The 21078-nt window shown below is 36.4% G+C and overlaps 2 protein-coding genes across 3 annotated transcripts in view; both read right to left on the bottom strand.

Annotated features, from left to right (window-relative positions):
* The window catches only part of spidey (hydroxysteroid 17-beta dehydrogenase 12 spidey), an 89763-nt gene that overhangs the window by 3760 nt on the left and 64925 nt on the right, over nucleotides 1-21078 (bottom strand). Inside the window, exon 5 of the mRNA XM_089645525.1 lies at nucleotides 15287-15455. Within this exon, the coding sequence (XP_089501651.1) occupies nucleotides 15287-15455 (169 nt within the window). The remainder of the gene's footprint in view (nucleotides 1-15286; nucleotides 15456-21078) is intronic.
* Nucleotides 2103-8447, bottom strand: LOC149413421 (uncharacterized). Of its 2 annotated transcripts, XR_016304284.1 has the most exons (3): nucleotides 7712-8447; nucleotides 3716-3867; nucleotides 2103-3125 (listed from the first exon to the last, which is right to left on the bottom strand). XR_016304284.1 is itself a non-coding variant. In XM_089645527.1 (2 exons), exons 1-2 carry the CDS (start codon nucleotides 7901-7903, stop codon nucleotides 2819-2821), a joined length of 366 nt encoding a protein of 121 aa, XP_089501653.1. In that variant the 5' UTR covers nucleotides 7904-8447; the 3' UTR covers nucleotides 2104-2818. The 2 variants fall into 2 exon arrangements, 1 of the variants encoding a protein (XP_089501653.1); XM_089645527.1 differs by lacking the exon at nucleotides 3716-3867 and having other exon boundaries at nucleotides 2104-3125; nucleotides 7845-8447.

The raw sequence follows: 21078 nt of genomic DNA, 5'->3' as shown, positions 1-21078 counted from the left end.
CACTTCACTTTCTAATTACATAATATATTGCTTATATCATAAATACATGTTATCATTGTTTATGGTATATTTATACCGTTGATATTAAATAAATAAATAATATTATTTTTATCACACAGTTGTGTAAAGTTAGATTAGGTTGTATTTTAAAATCTTTGAAAAAATCCATATTACAATAATTATGATTCTGTTTATTCGATTATTCGTTTTCTGGCCATTGGGAAGGAGATTTTAAATGTGTATACCACCCATGACATATGATTGCATCACTTTGCACGTCTTTTTAGTGTTCGTGTACTTGTGACGTTTATATAAATTTTGTATTTTGTAAGTTAAATGTCATATACTGAGGTCATTTCATAAACTGTGTACATATGCCGTTAAAAATGAGTGGAAGATTTTTAATTATTTTTTTCTGATTCTGATCATTGCGCTAAAAATGTGTAATTTTCTTTCGTAATTTTTTATTTTAAAAGCGATCTTAAACCGCACATTCCGAAACGGTTTGAACTGGAGACAACGTGATCATGACGAGAACGCTAATGGCTGGAAACTGGCGCCGACAGGTTGCTCGGCGAGACGTCAATGTCGCGGTATTCACGAATAAAATTGAATATGGCACATTTTAAGTACAGGGTTTTCCAATAAGAGGTGTTATTTTGATATTAAAAAAATGTCATTTTTTAATATAAATTATCGAATGTTTATTTTATTATAAAGAAGAAGATATGCCATTAATAATAAAAAATAACATCAGTCAAATGACCACTACGACCACGCCCACAGGACCATATCCTTTTCATGAAATTTTCCATAACCAAATCGCAAAGTGGCTGCCTTATGTCCTCGATAGCCTCACGAATTCCATCTTTGAGGTCTTGAATTGATCTGGGCTGTTGGCGTAGACCTTCTCTTTCACGTGGCTCCAAAAAGAAGAAGTCGCAAGGTGTTAAATCACAAGATCTCGGTGGCCAATTGTGATCACCTCTTCGAGAGATAACACGGTCCTGAAACTTTTCCCGTAAAAGATCAATGGTTTCGTTGCTTGTGTGGCACGTAGCGCTGTATTGTTGAAAGTAAACGTTGTCCAGATCAATACCATCCGATTCCGGCCATAAAAAACCTTAATTCCTAAATTAATATTCAAAATAACACCTCTTATTGGAACATCCTTTAGTTAGAGAAAATTTATTCGTCAACATGAAAATAAAATAAAAATACCTGTATTATCGTAACTTTTCTGTCAATATGTAGGCCCAGGTATATTTAGAGTGTGAAGGTTGCTTTCTTCGAGCTAGGCTAATAATTGGCAATTTGATGTTTAGCCAATAGATTGTGATGTTTGGATACTCACATAAAATAAACGAGACAAACATACTCCAAAAAATTTTTTGTTTAGAATATGAGAAGATTTATTGACAGGCGGCCCTTGAAGAAACACATTCACACGGAACAGGGCGCAGGGACGGACAGTCGAGTTTGGAACTTGGGTGGATTGACAGCCCCGAGAAAGGGATACAAATCAGAAGTGTTGTTTGAAATTGCAGTTAATTATTGAATTCAAATGGTATTAGAGAATATTGCGGAATATTGAATTAAAGTGAAAGATTATTGATCCGGTGTTTGTGTGAAGTGAAAGTGATTCGACTCAGTGAGAAAACAATTAATAATAATGACAATAAGGAACAATCGGATAATTTGTAGAGCGCCGTTTTGTAAAAACCCACCTCAGGGGCGCCCGGTGTTGTGCAATCGCGATTGTGTTATAAAGTTGTGTTGATTTAAATGTGTAGTTCAAACTAAATTACTTGTCTTAAAAACATGAAAATAATAAAAATAATGATCGCGTTTTTAAAACAAAGTGAACATATAAAGGCAGGAAGTGTTTAATCGGGCTAAGTTATTGATTTGGCGAGATGGCATTCTATCCACGGAGACCGAAAACCAGAGAATCAAATAGATTATTAACTGTGGGTTCGAATCCTAACAGATTAGGGAGGTACAATTTTATTTACAGGAATATTTAATTACCCTTTTATAAGCGTAGGGAGGAGGTCGAAAATTAAAGTGATTTAGCTATATAGTGTATGTTACAGTAAATGGCCTCGTTAAATTAATGATACCAAGAAAATAATTGATAAGTTTTATTCTTCAGAACACACATCACTGGTAACAAAAAATGACGACCCTCGAATTCCTTAATTATTTCATGGTTGTTATTGATCCGTTATTTAGAGAGAGAAGAGAAAGAGAATGGGCTTGCAAACCTATTTATAAACTAATTCATTTGAATGTATTGGTGTATATATAATCACAATTATTGCCCAATTATTTAGGGGAGACATCTGTCGGATATTTCAATTACTCAATACAGATACATGTGGCATGTTGGTTTGATTCTTGGCTAAAGTCTGAACATGCTGCCAGGGGACGGAAGAATTTATTTTTTTTACACATAAACAAAAATAATTTTTTAAAAATACCATAATATAAACAAAAATAATTTGAAAAATAAACATAATATAAATATGGACAAATTAATTTGAAAAACAATCATGAGATGAATATGAACAAAAAGTTCTAAAATAAGAGAATCATAATATGAACAAGTTAATTCGATGTTCCTAGGTCATCCTTCAGGTAGGTTGCTAATTCTTCTCCGTCTTATGACTGCTAGCAAAATTTTGATGGTCCAAGGTCATCCTTCAGGTAGGTTGTTAATTCTTCTCCTTTTTATGACTGCTAGCAAAAATTTGATGGTCCAAGGTCATCCTTCAGGTAGGTTGTTGATTTTTCTCTTGTTTATGACTGCAGGAACTTATTTATTCAGTCCGGGGGGTACATCGGGCGTCCCTGTAGCAATGCTTGAATCCCTTTCCATGGGTAATAAACATATTTTGCTGATAGGTCTCTTAAATGTTCCTTGTGCGGTTTTGAGGGTAACCACCCGCACTTTCCCGTCAGCTCCAGGGTGAGTAGCTAGGATCCTGGCTAGTTTCCACATATTAGGCGGCAGGTTGTCCTCCTTTAGTATGACCATGTCGTCCCTTTCAACAGTCCTGAGGCCCTTGTCTTCCTTCCATTTGGTACGTCTTTGTAATTCTGCAAGATATTCCAGTTTCCACCTGCACCAAAATGTTTGAATCAGTGCATTTAATTTTTGATATTGATTCAATCGATTATATTGTATCTCCCGAACATCCTTCTCAGAGATAGAAGCTATCCCTCCGCCAATCAGGAAATGATTTGGAGTCAAAGGATTCAGGTCAGTCGGATCGTTGGACAGAGGAGTGAGCGGACGTGAATTTAAACAGCATTCTACCTGACACAATAAAGTATATAATTGTTCAAAGGTTAAACTTGAATTATCGGTTATTCTTTTTAAATGATATTTGGCGGATTTCACTGCTGCTTCCCAGAGTCCAGCGAAATTCGGTGACCGTGGTGGAATAAATCCCCACAGTATTGACAAATCAGCTAAATATTTTTGAATCTTGTCATCAGATTTCTTTAACTTATCATACAATTCTCTCAGTTGATTATATGCTCCCTTAAAATTGGTCGCATTATCTGAATATATTTTAAAGGGTTTGCCCCTCCGCGCAATGAAACGTTTTAAACAATTTAAAAAGTTGTCAGTGGTGAGGTCTGTTACCAGTTCCAAATGCACAGCTTTCGTTGAGAAACAAACAAAAATGCATAAATAAGATTTCACCAATGGAGCCTTCCTGGTGATACCGCTTTTCATCATGATAGGACCTGCGTAATCAATCCCGGTAACCTCGAACGGCCTGCTAGGTGTTATTCTGTTTTCCGGCAAGTCACCCATGATAACTTGACTGGTTACTGGATTTTTTCTGAAACATACTATACATTTATGTAATATTTGCTTAACAGTGGTTTTTCCGGCAATCGGCCAGAACTGTAATCTCACTAGAGATAACAAAGTTTGTGTCCCTGCATGTAAATGTACATAATGAAGATGTCGAATAATTAATTCTGTTAACTTATTATTTTTTGGTAAAATTATTGGGTGTCGTTGCTGGTATGATAAATGTTTCGCCTTTGTTAGCCTGCCCCCGACACAAATTAATCCATTATTTATAAATGGATTAAGCGACAAAATAACGCTACGTTTATCCAGTGAACATTTATTACTCAAAGCCCTGAACTCATCCTTAAAATGGTAGCGTTGAATTATTGCTATTAGACGATGCAATGTATTGTCCAGCTCCGGCACGCTTAACCTCCCGGTTAATTTACAGTTTTTTGTGTTACAATTATTAAAGAAACGCAATATATATGCAGTTACTCTCTTTAGCTTGTTGAGAGAGGAAAATTTTGAAAAGATGTCCCACTCCGTGACATTAGTAGACACGCATACCGCCTTGGTTTTTATCTCTGGAGGATTTATACAGGAATTTTCTGGCTTCGGCCAGTGATCGGCCTCTCTTATTAGCCAATCCGGACCCTTCCACCAAATATCTGCTTGTAATAGTTTGTTTGCTGTAACTCCTCTTGATAAAATATCAGCGGCGTTTTCCTGCGATGAAACATGTCGCCAATGGGCGGGATCGCCGGCCTCTTGTATCTCGGCAACCCTGTTGGCCACAAAGGTATTCCATCTAGCTGGCTGTCCTCTTATCCAGCATAGTGCGATGGTAGAGTCACACCAGTAGTATGTATCCACCTCAACCATGTTGAGCGCTTCTTTGATGTTTTTTAATAATTTCGTTAACAGCACCGCACCACAAAGTTCCAATTTTGGCAGGGATATGTTTTTTAATGGCGCTATCCTGGACCTGGAAGATATTAACTGAGAGTGCATCTTACCCTCGGCGTCCCTGGATACTAGATACGCACAGGCTCCGTAGGCCTTTTCTGATGCGTCGCAAAAACCATGGATTTGTAGGCTGTTTTGAACCCACAAGATTCTTCTCTTTATTTTCAACAGGTTTATTTGAGATAAATTTTTCATGTAATTTTCCCAATCTTTTAATATTCCCTCGGGTATTTCTTCGTCCCAGGAAGTCTTAGATATCCATAATCTCTGCATAATTAGTTTTGCTACAACCGTTACTGGTCCTAGCAGTCCTAAAGGATCGAACGTTGAGGCGATACTTGACAATATCCGCCGTTTGCTTTGTACGGTACATACTGGTTTTTTCACTACATATGAAAAGTAATCAAACTCACTGTTCCAGATTAATCCTAGTATTTTTTCTTCTTGGGGTTCTTTAGATATCAATCCTTGCATATCCTGACCTGGTTCGGAAGATAATTCTGCCACGTTCGATCTCCATTTTCTTAGATTCATCCCTGCAGATTTTAGTAAACTGATTATCTGTTGTTTTAGAAGGTGGCACGATTCAACGTCATTTCCTCCCGTTAATAGGTCGTCCATGTAAAAGTCATTTTCAATGACATTGCTTGCTATAGGAAATGAAAGTCTATTTTCAATACCTATTTGCTTCAGGCATCTTGTCGCCAGGAAAGATGACGGTCCTAATCCATAAGTCACTGTCCTTAGCTTGTAATGCTTCAAATCCTCATCCTGTGAAAAGCGCCAAACAATTTTCTGTAGATTGCGGTCGCTTTCCTGCACGTTTATCTGACGGTACATTTTCTCTATGTCCGCAGTTATGACTACAGGATGTTTTCTGAAATGTAAAATTTGCATATTTAAATCCTTTTGTATGTTAGGTCCGACCATCAGAGCATCATTAAGGGAAATACCAGAAGATGTTTTTGCCGATCCATCGAACACCACGCGAACTTTAGTAGTGGTGCTTGACTCCTTCATCACCGCATGATGTGGTAAAAAATATGATCTCGCATCGCATTCGGATTTTTGGCACTCTTCCATATGACCCAATTGTAAATATTCTCTCATAAACATGCTATATTGACATTTCAATTCTTTATTGGTGGAAAATTTTCTTTCCAATGTATGAAACCTTTTTTCAGCCATTGACAAAGAACTCCCTAGTTGGTCTATACAAGGGCGGGTTGGTAAGGCTACCGTAAATCTGCCCTCCGTGTCTCTACTATGACACTCTGTAAAGTTGACTTCGCAAGCCTTTTCTTCAAAATTCTGAGGTTTCATGACATCCACCTCTTCTAGTTTCCAGAATCTTTCCATCTGGTTACCTATTTTATTAATGGCTAGATTACAATTAATTGATACTGGCCTTGTTTTAGTGATGATGTCGATCGCTCCGGAAACAATCCAACCGAGTTCAGTCCTTTGAATAGTTGGCCCGCCCTCCGTTAAGCGTATTCGATCATTATTCATTATTTCCCAAAAAACTTCCGCACCCAACAGGATGTCAATTGGAGACGTGACATTGAAATCCTTATCCGCTAGTTGCAAGCCAGATGGGATCTTCAACTCTTGTTTCCTGAAGGTCATTTGGGGTAGGTCGGTTGTTATAGCCTGCAATACTAAACAAGAAATTTTCTTATTATAATCACTATTCACTGCTAACATGTCAATTGTAACTCTTCGATTGATATGTGTGATGCGATTTTGTATTCCAGACACCGGCATATTTATTTTTTCTGTTTTTAATTTTAATTTTTTTGCAAAACTCTCTCTTATGAAATTCGATTGGGCGCCTGAATCCAATAATACCCTCGCTTTGTGTAAACGGTTGTCGCTACCTACGATATTCACGATCGCTGTAGATAATAAAATTATCTTTTCATTTTTATTTAACACCGTATGATTTGCCACTGATGTCGAGCTGTGTGCCTCTTCATTTGTGTTTTCACTATTTAATTCATTAACATGTATCAAAGTATTATGTTGATCACTTGCACAGATTTTACATTTGAATTTATTTTTGCAATCTTGTGTAAAATGTCCTACCCTCAAACATTTGAAACAGGCTCGGGCCTTTTTTAAAAATTCTAATCTTCCTTGGATATTTAATTTGAGAAATTTTTTACAATAATACACTGGATGATTTTCTTTACATAGGATGCATCCGTGTTTGGTTGCTATCAATGAGACAGACAAATCTTTCTTGCGATCATCACGTGTTGTAACATTCTTGTGGGTAGGCCTTTTTTCTTGCAAATTTGTGAACTCCAGTACCTCAACACGTTTGGTTAGACATGTAATAAATTCTTTCAACGTTGGGAGTGCACCATCTATTGGCTGCTCTTCCCAAAATCTACGAGTTGATCCATCCAATTTATTAGATATTAAATATATCATAATCGCGTCCCAGGAATCAACATGTAATCCTAGATTTTTTAACGCTTCTAAATTTATATTAGCCTGATCAATAATATGCCTTAACGCGACTGGACATTCTTGTTTCATATCTTTTAACTGAAATAAAGATGCAACATGCCTATGAACTATTATTTTTTTATTCGCGTAACGTTCCTGCAGTATCTGCCACGCAGATTCGTAATTGTCGTGCGATATGGTCAAGGAGGCAATCAATTTAGCTGCGTCTTTTTTAAGGCACGATTGTAAATAAAAGAATTTTTGAGACTTGTTTAACGTATTATTTTCATGAACCAGTACTTTAAAGGTCTCAGCGAATTTAGCATACTCAGTAATTTCACCATGAAATTCAATAAGTTTCAAAGTTGGTAATTTAATTTCACATTTTTCATGATTTACTGAATTCAATAAACCTTTTGCTAATGCAAGTACAGAGAAATATTGATTTTCAAAGGATTCACGTTGACTTACGTGTTCTGCCTCGTCATCCGAAAGTTCTTCGATTTGAGATTGAATTTTTTCAAAGTCATCTAACAATTTTTCGACCTTTTGATAACGTAATTCTAGTTCCGTTTTATCGAGTGTCTTTAAAATATCATTAAACCTTGTCAATTTCGCTTTCAAAACTCCACGCTTGTTGATTAACTGCTTTAACTTTTCCATCTTTAATGGCAAATAATAAACAATTTAACTTTTAACCTCAAACAACTGACAGTTTACGAATGAAAACACGGCGATGTTAGCAAAAAATGCTTGTTAGTGCCAGGGCTGACAACCTTTTAAATCAGAACAACCACTGAACCACTCACCACTGACAACTTTTTAAATCAGAAATTCGCTGAAATTATTTTGTAGCGAGATTTTACCCGGTAATTTTGAATATTCGCGTGAATTATTTTTAATTAAATAAATCCAATGACAAAACTCTTACAATTGAGATGCTCATTTAACAATAATCGTATCAATTTGCAATGTAGGTAGCTATTAAAATTTTATGCAACTGAAAAATCAAAAACAACAATAATCTTTGTTGCATATTTAAATATTTCATTTGGGATAATTTGAAATAGGAAGGATTCGGGATTCGGTCACAGTTTTGTCTAGGATGGCGTTGGGATACTTATCTGATGATGATCTGCATCTTCTTGATTTTTTGCTGGTTCATATTTCGGCTCGTTCTGGTGCACGATGCGGCTCGATTGGACCATATGTTACAGTAATGGCCTGGTTAAATTAATGATACCAAGAAAATAATTGATAAGTTTTATTCTTCAGAACACACATCACTGGTAACAAAAAATGACGACCCTCGAATTCCTTAATTATTTCATGGTTGTTATTGATCCGTTATTTAGAGAGAGAAGAGAAAGAGAATGGGCTTGCAAACCTATTTATAAACTAATTCATTTGAATGTATTGGTGTATATATAATCACAATTATTGCCCAATTATTTAGGGGAGACATCTGTCGGATATTTCAATTACTCAATACAGATACATGTGGCATGTTGGTTTGATTCTTGGCTAAAGTCTGAACAGTGTAACCAGGTAAGCTTCACGCTGAGAATGAGAGGTGCCTAACTGGGTGAGTTTTTATATTATTTATTAAATTCCAGAGGACCCCCTTTAAAAGACGGATACAACTAAGTTTACGACACCTGCCGTCCAAATAATGTTATCATTAAAAGGAATACCCTAGACGGATTGTCAATCAGCTGTGAGTGAGAGACAGGCCAATGACTTTTCATATATAGGCCGAGAGGCGCGGAGTACAGTCAGTCAAAGGGGAAGTTTTGCTAGCGTATGCCGTCCCAAATTGAAAGCGTTCGGATGCAACCAGACGGAACAAAATGAAAACTTTTCTTCTGTTATTTGACTTTTCTAATTTAATACTTTTCATCTATTGTTTGACTTTCTAAGTTACGAATTGGGATGCACGAAAACAAATCTAAAGTCGAAAGAGGGAGATGGTAATCTCCGAAATAAAACTACCAACCGAACAACTTTTCTCAACAGGTATCTTTCGAGAGGTAGGCAGCCTCTTTAAATTAAATGCAAAACATCAAACCAATTATCCGTTTATACCTTACCTGAGAGGATAGGTATTCAGTAGAAGTTACCCATACCTAATACACGAGGATGCTAGTAACCTCATAAAATAAATACTGGAACCAAATATTAAAATACAGACAGTCCTCATCCCAAATTTGGCATGTCGAGTAGACCTTACATATATCTCACATGATAATTGGCTGAATGGGTAGGCACACAACCTATCGTTAATAAGCAGGCAGAATGTCGACAAGATCGTCGTGTGTTATATGTGTATTGACCTAGAAAGGGATGTAAATCCCCGACGGCGTGGGAGTTACAACGTTTTCTGGAGGTGGCACGTAACTTAGGACCTTGCGTGTCACATTTTCGCGACTAGATTCGTGATAAAGGGATGTTATGGTTTTCCCCTTCTACACTCAGTAAAGTAGTTTATCCTGGAGGTGTTTGAGATTGGGGCAATTCTGAAATTGGTGAAGAGACCTGGTTTTCTTTATTCTGGCGTGAAGGTTGCCGATTTGGAACAAGGGGAGACCCGGCCGGTTGTGATATCCAGACACGCAGATATCGATCGCCTTGCTCAAATTATCATCCATCAGTTTTGTTTGGTAAGCGGAGGAGTCAATCTTAACTTGAAAAAAATTCATTTCCTTTCCTCTCCTTCCCCTCACAAAATATATACATGGATGGCGCCGACAACTAACACCATAAATTTATCGTATGTATATCACATATATAAAATCTAACACTTTATTAATTCACATTACCCTACGATAGGTAGAATCGAGTAGCTAGGGGGGGGGTGAGCAGGCGACTTAGAAGATAAGGTTTATGAAATGGTTTTGAAAAACAGCGGTAATGGATTCAACTCACTCTATCTCAAAAGAACCAAGGGATACCACACAAAACATAAATAACTAGGTTTCTAAACCGAGAAACAAAAACCCAACACAACGTTCGGTGAAGCCTTTTTATACTGAACCGTCACGTGAAATGAGTACGTTCAAGGTCGTACGTCACGTAGACAAACTAGGATGTACACACTTGAAGGGGTGTGTAATAAAGAAAAGACGGCAGGGAGGACCTTCCTACCCCGGATATATATATAACCAAAGCCTTATGGAAAAGTTACCTACGGGACTTAAGGAAAATGTATCGTAGAAAGAAGAGAAGGAAAAGTTTGAAGTAGAAAGGGCAGATCATTACATCTGATGCCGCAAACCAGGAGGAGATAGATATAAAAGCTGGCTTGAGTTCATTACTGTTGTTGAGGAAAAAATGGATTTCATAAACCTTATTAATTCACATTAACAGCAAAAGAAATGGTACCTATCGTCAAAAATGATAACAGAGACATCGTACTTCAAAGTCAAAATAGAATAAACAGACAGACCCGGAAAACATTGAATTCATTGTGACGACAAAAAACATCTAAAATGTTCATAAACAACGAAGCCAAAGGATAAACAAACATCGAAATCGGATTAATTATAACACAAGAATAAGATAGCTGGGACAAATCTAAAATAAACATTGCATCGGATATCGTGAAGTATATGGCATATTTTATACCGTTGATATTAGAATAACTGTAAACAATTATTGTTTATTCCAGATCTAAAAGGCAGAGAATGTTTAAGTCATAAATAACACAGACGGACAAAAAACCATCGGATCACAGCCGAGGACACAAAATAAATCAACATGAAAATAAATAACACTCGAACATAATACAAATAACGCATTGAGATGAAAAAAAACACAAAGTTAAGTCAAGTACTGTTATGTAATAAACAAAACTCGGAGTTTAAAATTCTAAAATAAACAAGTGTGACATGACATATTGAATTTCTACCCATAGCGACACGAAACACTTGAAAAAGCTGAGGGCGGAAAAAAACTCACCAGTAGAACAAGCCGATAATCACGGAAACCAAAAAATAAACAGATGGTAGGTTGCGAAGAAAAAACCGAAGAACAGGGGCGCTCAACATTTTGGAAGAATTAAAATAAAATTTAAAATAAAAATAAAAAAATAAATACAGAGGTGTTCGAGAAACGTAAATTACCTATAGTTATTTCTAATCCCATCGACTAACACGAGGAAGCGAGATTACCCGCTGGGCTTAGAACTAAAGGGAGGCTGTGATGTTTGGATACTCACATAAAATAAACGAGACAAACATACTCCAAAAAATTTTTTGTTTAGAATATGAGAAGATTTATTGACAGGCGGCCCTTGAAGAAACACATTCACACGGAACAGGGCGCAGGGACGGACAGTCGAGTTTGGAACTTGGGTGGATTGACAGCCCCGAGAAAGGGATACAAATCAGAAGTGTTGTTTGAAATTGCAGTTAATTATTGAATTCAAATGGTATTAGAGAATATTGCGGAATATTGAATTAAAGTGAAAGATTATTGATCCGGTGTTTGTGTGAAGTGAAAGTGATTCGACTCAGTGAGAAAACAATTAATAATAATGACAATAAGGAACAATCGGATAATTTGTAGAGCGCCGTTTTGTAAAAACCCACCTCAGGGGCGCCCGGTGTTGTGCAATCGCGATTGTGTTATAAAGTTGTGTTGATTTAAATGTGTAGTTCAAACTAAATTACTTGTCTTAAAAACATGAAAATAATAAAAATAATGATCGCGTTTTTAAAACAAAGTGAACATATAAAGGCAGGAAGTGTTTAATCGGGCTAAGTTATTGATTTGGCGAGATGGCATTCTATCCACGGAGACCGAAAACCAGAGAATCAAATAGATTATTAACTGTGGGTTCGAATCCTAACAGATTAGGGAGGTACAATTTTATTTACAGGAATATTTAATTACCCTTTTATAAGCGTAGGGAGGAGGTCGAAAATTAAAGTGATTTAGCTATATAGTGTAACCAGGTAAGCTTCACGCTGAGAATGAGAGGTGCCTAACTGGGTGAGTTTTTATATTATTTATTAAATTCCAGAGGACCCCCTTTAAAAGACGGATACAACTAAGTTTACGACACCTGCCGTCCAAATAATGTTATCATTAAAAGGAATACCCTAGACGGATTGTCAATCAGCTGTGAGTGAGAGACAGGCCAATGACTTTTCATATATAGGCCGAGAGGCGCGGAGTACAGTCAGTCAAAGGGGAAGTTTTGCTAGCGTATGCCGTCCCAAATTGAAAGCGTTCGGATGCAACCAGACGGAACAAAATGAAAACTTTTCTTCTGTTATTTGACTTTTCTAATTTAATACTTTTCATCTATTGTTTGACTTTCTAAGTTACGAATTGGGATGCACGAAAACAAATCTAAAGTCGAAAGAGGGAGATGGTAATCTCCGAAATAAAACTACCAACCGAACAACTTTTCTCAACAGGTATCTTTCGAGAGGTAGGCAGCCTCTTTAAATTAAATGCAAAACATCAAACCAATTATCCGTTTATACCTTACCTGAGAGGATAGGTATTCAGTAGAAGTTACCCATACCTAATACACGAGGATGCTAGTAACCTCATAAAATAAATACTGGAACCAAATATTAAAATACAGACAGTCCTCATCCCAAATTTGGCATGTCGAGTAGACCTTACATATATCTCACATGATAATTGGCTGAATGGGTAGGCACACAACCTATCGTTAATAAGCAGGCAGAATGTCGACAAGATCGTCGTGTGTTATATGTGTATTGACCTAGAAAGGGATGTAAATCCCCGACGGCGTGGGAGTTACAACGTTTTCTGGAGGTGGCACGTAACTTAGGACCTTGCGTGTCACATTTTCGCGACTAGATTCGTGATAAAGGGATGTTATGGTTTTCCCCTTCTACACTCAGTAAAGTAGTTTATCCTGGAGGTGTTTGAGATTGGGGCAATTCTGAAATTGGTGAAGAGACCTGGTTTTCTTTATTCTGGCGTGAAGGTTGCCGATTTGGAACAAGGGGAGACCCGGCCGGTTGTGATATCCAGACACGCAGATATCGATCGCCTTGCTCAAATTATCATCCATCAGTTTTGTTTGGTAAGCGGAGGAGTCAATCTTAACTTGAAAAAAATTCATTTCCTTTCCTCTCCTTCCCCTCACAAAATATATACATGGATGGCGCCGACAACTAACACCATAAATTTATCGTATGTATATCACATATATAAAATCTAACACTTTATTAATTCACATTACCCTACGATAGGTAGAATCGAGTAGCTAGGGGGGGGGTGAGCAGGCGACTTAGAAGATAAGGTTTATGAAATGGTTTTGAAAAACAGCGGTAATGGATTCAACTCACTCTATCTCAAAAGAACCAAGGGATACCACACAAAACATAAATAACTAGGTTTCTAAACCGAGAAACAAAAACCCAACACAACGTTCGGTGAAGCCTTTTTATACTGAACCGTCACGTGAAATGAGTACGTTCAAGGTCGTACGTCACGTAGACAAACTAGGATGTACACACTTGAAGGGGTGTGTAATAAAGAAAAGACGGCAGGGAGGACCTTCCTACCCCGGATATATATATAACCAAAGCCTTATGGAAAAGTTACCTACGGGACTTAAGGAAAATGTATCGTAGAAAGAAGAGAAGGAAAAGTTTGAAGTAGAAAGGGCAGATCATTACAAGATCACTAAAGTTATCAAATTAAAAAACAATTAATGGTAATTATTTACCTACGACTACCGTTTGAGAAAATATTCCGTACGAGACACTATTTTGACACACCGAGTTCTCGCATATTTCGCGTTTGTTTGTGTAGTGGCAGTGTAGGAAACATGAAAGGCATAATCGGCATAATAGACAATTTTTCGAGATCGCTAGACACGCATCCGTTAATTGTTAGGCGTTCAACTTTGATACCAAACATCAGATGAATTTAGTTTCTTAATATTTAAAGGTTTACTACGATTTTTTTTAAATAAAACGTTTTCATTTTAGGTAAGGTTGGGTTATTAAAGGTTATTACAGGTTAGATTAGGTTATGTTGGATTATTATATGTTAGATTAGGATAGGTTAGGTTGGATTATTATATGTTAGATTAGGATAGATTAGGTTAGGTTAGGTTGGATTATTATAGGTTAGATTAGGATAGGTTAGGTTAGGTTAGGTTGGATTCATATATATGTTAGATTAGGATAGGTTAGGTTAGGTTGGATTAATATATATGTTAGATTAGGATAGGTTAGGTTAGGTTAGGTTGGGTTATTATAGGATAGTTTAGGTTGGATTATTATAGGATAGGTTAGGTTGGGTTATTATAGGATAGTTTAGGTTGGATTATTATAGGATAGGTTAGGTTAGGTTAGGTTGGATTAGGTAGAATTAAATCACAAACCAGTCTATACAAACCTAGCGTAGCCCACAAACTACTTGAAAACTGGGATACAACTCTAAAAGGGACGCGAGCAGGCGTTATTAAAGGGGCATTTTTTTGTAACAGGAAATAACATGGAAAATAGGTATTAGAATTAAATCACAAACCAGTCTATACAAACCTAGCGTAGCCCACAAACTACTTGAAAACTGGGATATAACTCTAAAGGGGACGCGAGCAGGCGTTATTAAAGGTTCCCCAACATTTATAGTAACTTTTAGTAATAATTTAATAATATAACTAAATTCAAGTATTAATTAAAATGAATCATTCCATATTTACCGTGAAGCGGAATTCGTAACCTTTACCAAAAAACCTTTCCTTAATACGTTAATTTTAATAAATAATTTTTTATTTACAATATTTTTTTGTATAAATAAATTAACACATCATTTAAAAAAAATGTTTTTCATTGTCTATGATATAAAAAAACCGTTTTGCCATATAAATTTTAAAAACTATCCGATTGTGTTTTTCAATTGTTATGTTGGCAGTGCCCTACACTACGTAATAACAAACGCGAAGTATGCGAGAACTCGGTATGTCAAAATAGTGTCTCGTACGGAATATTTTCTCAAACGGTAGTCGTAGGTAAATATTTACCCAATTAATTAAGTATTCAGACTAACCTTGCTAGCAGAGTAAACGGCGAACAGTGGAGCTGGCATAACGGCTGCAGCGGAAGACAGGTTGATTACCAGCCCTTTCTTCCTCTCCACCATGCCCGGCATCACCAGCGCGCACATCCTGGTCACGGCTACAACGTTGGCCTTGATGATTTGGTCGTACAGCTTTTCTCTGGAACAAAGAAAATCATCGTCATTAGAAATGAGGCGGCTCCCAACTTCAACCAATTTCTGCGCTATTGTATCATCAAGCCATGACCTGCTCACCGTTTGCCGACCTGAGATCATTACATTTTTTTTTTTTTTTTTTTTTATTTTTTTTTTTTATTCTAGATAAAAGAAAATTACATTTTTCACTTATTTAACTAGAAATAACATATATATTACACATAAATATATTACACACTGATATTATTCACTTTCATTGTTTTGTTGATTGAGCATAAAACTGAGCAATTTTTTTTTAAATGTACCTATACTTTTTTCATTTTTAATTTCGTCTGGGAGGCAATTGTATATGTTGCTTCCCTCGTAACCAATGGATTGCTTGCCATAATGAGTATGTATGGTGTTTAAATGTATTTTATCGTGTTGCCGTGTAAAGTGTGTGTGTACTTGGGACGTTTTAATGAGTTCTGTATTTGTATGTATGAGTTTATTATTTATTTTGTAAATAAGAAGACATGTATTATATTCATATAATTTTCTTAATTTTAATAGTTTTGTTTCCATATATAATTTTTTTGTTGATGTTCTAGATTTGAAGTGAAATAGTTTTTTGATTACTTTGTTTTGTGTTACCTGTAGTTCGTTTATATATGTTTCACATGTATTTCCCCAGATTTCAACCAAGTAGTTTAAATGTGAGTGTACAAGGCTATAATGAAAACCTTTTTTAATTTTATTTGGTAACAGATATGATATCCGGCTGAATACGTTAATTAAGGGGGTGATTTTATCTTTAATATCTTGAATATGCTGTTTAAAAGTTAGGTGTTTATCAATGCACAGTCCAAGATATTTCTCCTGTATCAGGATTTGCAGGTTGTTATTTTCAATTTTTAAGGGTACATGAGGAGGAATTATTTTACGAGTTGAGCTTAAAATCATGTATCCTGTTTTTTTAACATTCATTGTTAATATATTTGATTGGAGCCAACTGTTAATTTTGTCTAAGTCACTCTGTGCATTTTCTAGTAAGATGTTTAAATCTTTACCCCAGTAGAAAATTGCAGTATCATCTGCATATAAAAAAATATCACCGTTTAAATCTAATTGGGAGATATCATTTATATAAATTTGGAACAGAAGTGGTCCTAGTATGGATCCTTGCGGAACTCCGTAGTTTATTGGTAGGTGGTTGCTATTTTGATTATTGATGCTAACGAATTGCTTTCTGTTGCTAAGATATGATTTGAATAGATTAAGAGCAGGACCAACTACACCAATTTTCTCGAGTTTCTTGAGAAGTATGTCATGGCTTACTGTATCGAAGGCTTTTTGAAGGTCAATTAGTATAGATAAAATATAATTTCCACCATCAATGCTGCTTCTAAGTTTACTGATTAAGTCATTTACTGCCGCAAGTGTGTTTGATTTTTTCCTAAAGCCATATTGTTTTTTATATAAGAACGATTTTTTTGATAGAAAGTTGTTTAATCTATCGTAGATTACACGTTCAAAGATTTTAGATAAGATTGGTAAGATAGAAAACATTCGCTTCCTGTTGCTGCTTGGTCAACACCCTAATTCGGTGTTGCATTATCCTTCCGATAATTATTCAAATTTAAGATAGACAAAGTAAACATAAATAAATTTTTCATATTTTGAGTTGTTTTCAATAGGTACTTTATTTCGAGAGATAATTAATCAGTCATATTATAAACATACTCCAAAAAAATCAACCAACTAATATTATTGTTATCATCGGTTCCATGAGAAAACATAACATGTCCACAGAACTCTGTGCGAAAGGGTTTAGGTTTGTCGAAAAACTGGAAAAAAATATTGAAAGACACGAGTTCAATCATTTATTTCTTGAATGTCGTTAAAAAAGCAAACGTGATAAGGGTGTATGAATATAATGACCAGAAAATAGGTGTATTTTCTCTTCTCTAGCAGTGTAGAAGGTACTGATAAGGTGACAAGGTTATTCGACAACAATGCAATTAATAAAGGTAACCACAAAAATAATAACCCTATTTCAAAACAGGCCATTATCATTATTATAAGATACTTTGGTATTGTTCCAAGCGCACAATATAAATATTATGTGAAATACGATAACTTATTTATAAATGCTTTCAAGAGCCACTCGCTTTACAGTACGAGTACCACTACTTGTTTATCGAGATGTATAAAATTCCATATTTCCAGTGCAGCGAAGCTTTAAAAATACCGAGTAGTTCGCTTGTCTCCATTCCGCTATCTTGTTGCTCATGCATTCACGGCATTTATTCAGAAAATGTCTGTCTTATCTTTTGAAATAGCTGGAGGTCATTTTGAAATGTACTTATTTCTGAGAAGCCCAATGATACAAAACGGAAGACATTATAGGTACAACAATGCAAAAATGAAACGTTCAAGACTTTTATGTGAAATTGCTAGCGTCTTCTGTCAAAATACTTCTGGTCAGCAGTATTCTCTTGAGTCTCGTTGAAAATGAACAAATGGAGTATTAAAGAAGAGAAATGTAAACGTTTTGGACAAATCATCACCATCAGTCAGAGTGTACCTATGGCAGAATGCCTTCCAAAGCTGTTGTTTCGGACTGCTTATGGATTCTGGACACACCAAATTGTTGATGATATCGAATGTTATAGAGGATCAACACTGTCAAAAAGCATAATCTGTAGTAGTTTAGACATGTAGAAGAGAGTTGTTTTTAAATCCACAGAAACAGGACACGAAATATTGGCGCAAAGAAAACCTCATAGCTGAGAACTATTGTTTTACGAACTCTCTAATTGTTTCGACTACTAATCATCGAACGCTAATGATTTTCAACTCAACCTCACTAAAATGTAAAAGGTCAACGTTCAAAAAATTCAAAGCATCAGAAAAGAGACAGCTCTCCTAACTGGTAAGATCGATAAGGGAAATAATGGCGAACTATATAAACTGGAAGCCCGTGAATATCTGATACACTCAAATACTTCAATCAAACTATGAATTTATGAAAATTTTTACATCACATCATAGAAAGGTACATATTTTTTTTAGGTGTTTTTAGTAAAGCACCAAATTATGACGAAAGTTGATTATATAACACGGTACCATGCCCGACGCTCCCTAACAGAAGGCAGGTAACTTATTAATTATGCTGTCCAACCACCGATAGAAACGACACATAAAGAATCAGAAGAATAACACTTTTATCGTTCTGCTGAATCAAATCAAAACGATTCGGAGCAGGCTACTTAAAGACCGTCCGGAGTGCCGTAAATTCGTGAGAATTCCCAAATAAAATCACGTAGCAATTTCCAGGCTATAAAATATTAACAACTAAGCGGCACCCAGCGAAACTGTTGACACCTCGGGAAGGGAGTGAAATGGCTTGCAGGATCTTAGGGGAATTTCTTTGCTTACTGGCTTCTGATTCAACCATGTATTTTTTGATATTCATAAATGTGTGACGTTTATAGAAGATTAGTGCGTTTCTGTAAAAGCGAACGGTCAGAATGGTTCATAATTATGAAGTGCAAAGCTGTATAAACTCCAGGTTGTTTGTTTTATTTTATATGCCCCAGGACCCCAGCGTGACCATATCGACAACCAATCCGAATCGATATGACAAACTATTACGTCGATACTAATTGCATATCAACGTCGCTAGTAAATATGTCGATAATTTTATGATTTGTCGGAAAGTAAATTGATCTACGACGCGACCGATGACAAACACATATTATATTTTTGGTGTTATTATTTATTTGTTCATTTTCACGTGTCCGAATCTGTCATTTATTTCAAATAAGTCAAAATTATTTATAACCAACAACGTTCATTAATGTTACACAATTTCATCTTGCTTGCGGCAGTATCAATAAACTAAGCAGCATTTAGTCGATAAGATGTGTCAAACGAATTTTTTATTGCGGGCAATGATAGCGAAACTCATTTATTGGTCGATTGTGTTATATAAATAATTCTTTTCTTGTCATTGTTGACAATTTTAAGGCGGACGTGCTAGATGTCGTAAGTGAAAAAGAGACCTCTGGCAAATAATAATTCGAAGGTTCTTTAAGTGATTCTGTAATAAACGCCAATTTAACTTTCTTTGAACGAGAAGTTTTATTAATTAAAAGTGAGAAAATTCTCCAGTGATAACTAAGAACCTTTGCTCGTTAATTTCGGAAGAATTCTATTTGGACATTTCGGGAGACAGTGATTTGAACAAATAATATAATCGTGTTCACAGAATCTCCAATATCTGGTTATAAAAAGTTTTAAATATGAGCGACTTCTAATTAAAATTATTGCATTATTGGCTGGTAGTATATTGAGATCGTTAAAATATTTGGTCCTAAGTTTGAACTTGTCACATTTATGGGAAATGTTTAAGGCTTTTACGACTTTTGCCAAGATTAAAGTTTCCGGGTGACGTCTTTCATAAAATACATATATTATTATCTAAGATGCCCACGGAAAGTGATTTTTGAAAGTTATTTTTACAAACATAATCAAACTGTAAATGACAAAGTAAAACAGATATGTACGCCTGTGGTTACTAGCTCGTACCCTACGTTGACAGAATTTCATAAATATTTTTAGATTAAAACACCAAAGAGAGAAACCAATTCACGAGTTTTTTTTTTCTAACTACGATTCGTAATATGGTAAAAAAATGTGCTACGCTAACCTCAAAAATTATTAATTTAAAAAAATTACTAACGAATCGGGTAAAAATTATATTTTTTCTAAGAGTATAAAGGCACTGTTCGCTTTATTTTCGTTTGTGAAGTGAGCAAGTCTATTCTTCTTCTTCTTCTTTCATATGGTGGGGGGTCAGAGGGGGACATCTAGATCTGCGAGCCATTTTAGGGCCTCAGGCGTCGCCATGTGAACCTCATCAATCCCGCCGGGGAATGAATGGAGCGGGCATTCGTTGACCACATGTTCGGTAGTCTGCACCGCACCACATTCACACATCGCCGACTCTTTAAGGCCCCATCTGTGCATCATGTGGGCACAGCGGCTATGGGAGCACCTTAACCTATTGATGGCGGACCAGGTTTTGCGAGGCAGTGAGAACCCAGGCTGTCTCTCGGTGGGGTCATGTATGAGATGGGCATTTCCCACGTTGGCCGTTTGCCACTCAAGTGTCCACCTATCTTCTGGGGTGAGAGGTAGTCGGAGGAGCCTCTCTCCTTCCGCCCAGAAGGGCTTTCGGGACTTCAAGCGGCATGCCGGGTGGGAGACGACATCTTCGTGTAGAGGTATTGCGCTTTTTTGCAGCGCCTTCTTGTATTCCCTCAGTGTTGCAATTTCTCGCCTGATGTTTGGCGGGGTTATGTTTGCAAGTACGGGGAGCCAAGGGAGAGGAGTAGATTTTAAAGTCCCGCTGATGGTTCGCATTGTGGCATTAAGCTGAACGTCTACCATGGAAGTGTGGGCGCTTCTAGCCCATACTGGAGCACAGTATTCAGCCGTTGAGAAAACCAGGGCAATGGATGCTGTTCTGAGCGTGTTGGCGTCGCATCCCCAGCTAGTTCCAGCTAGCTTATTAACTAAGTTAAGCCTTGTCCTTGTTTTTTTACCCACTGTTTCCATGTGTTGCCGGTAGTTCAAGTAGT

This window comes from Hesperophylax consimilis, chromosome 22 (assembly GCF_061612785.1).
Source record: "Hesperophylax consimilis isolate HC1 chromosome 22, BYU_Hcon_1.0, whole genome shotgun sequence".
In the NCBI taxonomy this organism is placed as follows: domain Eukaryota; kingdom Metazoa; phylum Arthropoda; class Insecta; order Trichoptera; family Limnephilidae; genus Hesperophylax; species Hesperophylax consimilis.
Note: the sequence above shows the minus strand (reverse complement) of the source record. Positions and strands in the feature narration are given on the sequence as shown.